General features: G+C 38.6%; 1 protein-coding gene across 1 annotated transcript in view; it reads right to left on the reverse strand.

Annotated features, from left to right (window-relative positions):
- Positions 1-631: 631 nt before the first annotated feature.
- Positions 632-1,296, reverse strand: part of arl6ip1 (ARL6 interacting reticulophagy regulator 1) — a 7,132-nt gene continuing 6,467 nt past the window's right edge. The window contains exon 6 of the mRNA XM_014034300.1: positions 632-1,140. Within this exon, the coding sequence (XP_013889754.1) occupies positions 1,022-1,140 (119 nt within the window). The 3' untranslated portion in view covers positions 632-1,021. The remainder of the gene's footprint in view (positions 1,141-1,296) is intronic.

Here is a 1,296-nt window from a genome sequence, read left to right on the forward strand (position 1 = left end):
CATGAAAGTGAGTACACTAGAGTTGCCACCCATCCCGTAAATACAGAACCTTCCTTTATTTAGCAAATAAATTTTGCCTTCTGGAGATGATCAAACTTGTATAATGTGTCAGTGAGTGTTTTTTTTTATTTATCTGGGACGGGACAGAAGCGGAAGGAGGTTCTTAAAGAGACAGAGGCCAATTTCAGGGTGTTTAGAAGAGGAAGTGATGAGAAGATAAGTTTATTTTCTATTTAAACTTAAAAACAGCATTTTAATAACAAGTAAAGGTGACAGATACTTTATTATGGTAAAAGTATTTAAATAAATGTCTGAGGAACACATAATATTGACCTTTAAAGATTTATTCATCTCTTCATAAGACTGTTTTGACTCACATCTAGTTTTTACTACAGCTGCATGTTGGTGTGCTCAAAGAAAGAAAAATGTGTTTCTTTTGTAACTTTACATGTTCAAACTGGGTCAGATAAAGACCTGACTTTAAAACATCCCATAATATTCCCACTTCAGACCAAAGAGATATTTTAATCCTGGTTTAAAGAGCAGGACAGAGGACCGTCAACACGCTGATGACTCACTTCCTGTTTACCACAAAGCATCTGTTAAACTAGAATTATAATCAGACCAAACAGGAAGTTCAAATCAAACTTTATTCACTGCTGGAGCTTCAGAGACAGAAGAAGAAAAACAAAACAAAAGTTTCAGCAGACAGTCTGACTCCAGACTTTCAATCCAGTTTAGTTTTCAGCACTTTGTTCAGAAACAAGTTCAAATGATGTTCAAACAGCTCAGTAGTCACAGGTAACTAAATCCAGAAGGATATAATTCAAACATTAAAGACGTGATGGAGAAGCTTCATGCACAGCAGCTGTTTCTGAAGGGACGGGGTCAAAGGTCACACAGTGACAGGTGAAGAACTAAAACATGACAAACTAAAAGTGCTTTTTGCACAGAGACAAATCAAACCTGCATTTACTGTAAAAACATCCCCCTCACTTCCTGTTCCTCCCCCTCACTTCCTCTACTCATTCTTCTTCTCCTTGTGCTTCAGCAGCTTGTTGATCTCCCTCTTGGCCATGGCCGTGTACTTTGTGATGATTCCATGTTGGTTCAGACCCGGCAGCAGCAGCAGGAAGCTCACTGCACAGAGATTCAGTTAGAAAATGAATCGGACAGGAAGTACTGAAACGGTTCAGTTAGAGAGTCAAACAGGAAGTACTGAAACGGTTCAGTTAGAGAGTCAAACAGGAAGTACTGAAACGGTTCAGTTAGAGAGTCAAACAGGAAGTACTGAAA

This window comes from Austrofundulus limnaeus, unplaced genomic scaffold, assembly GCF_001266775.1.
Source record: "Austrofundulus limnaeus strain Quisiro unplaced genomic scaffold, Austrofundulus_limnaeus-1.0 Scaffold2042, whole genome shotgun sequence".
In the NCBI taxonomy this organism is placed as follows: domain Eukaryota; kingdom Metazoa; phylum Chordata; class Actinopteri; order Cyprinodontiformes; family Rivulidae; genus Austrofundulus; species Austrofundulus limnaeus.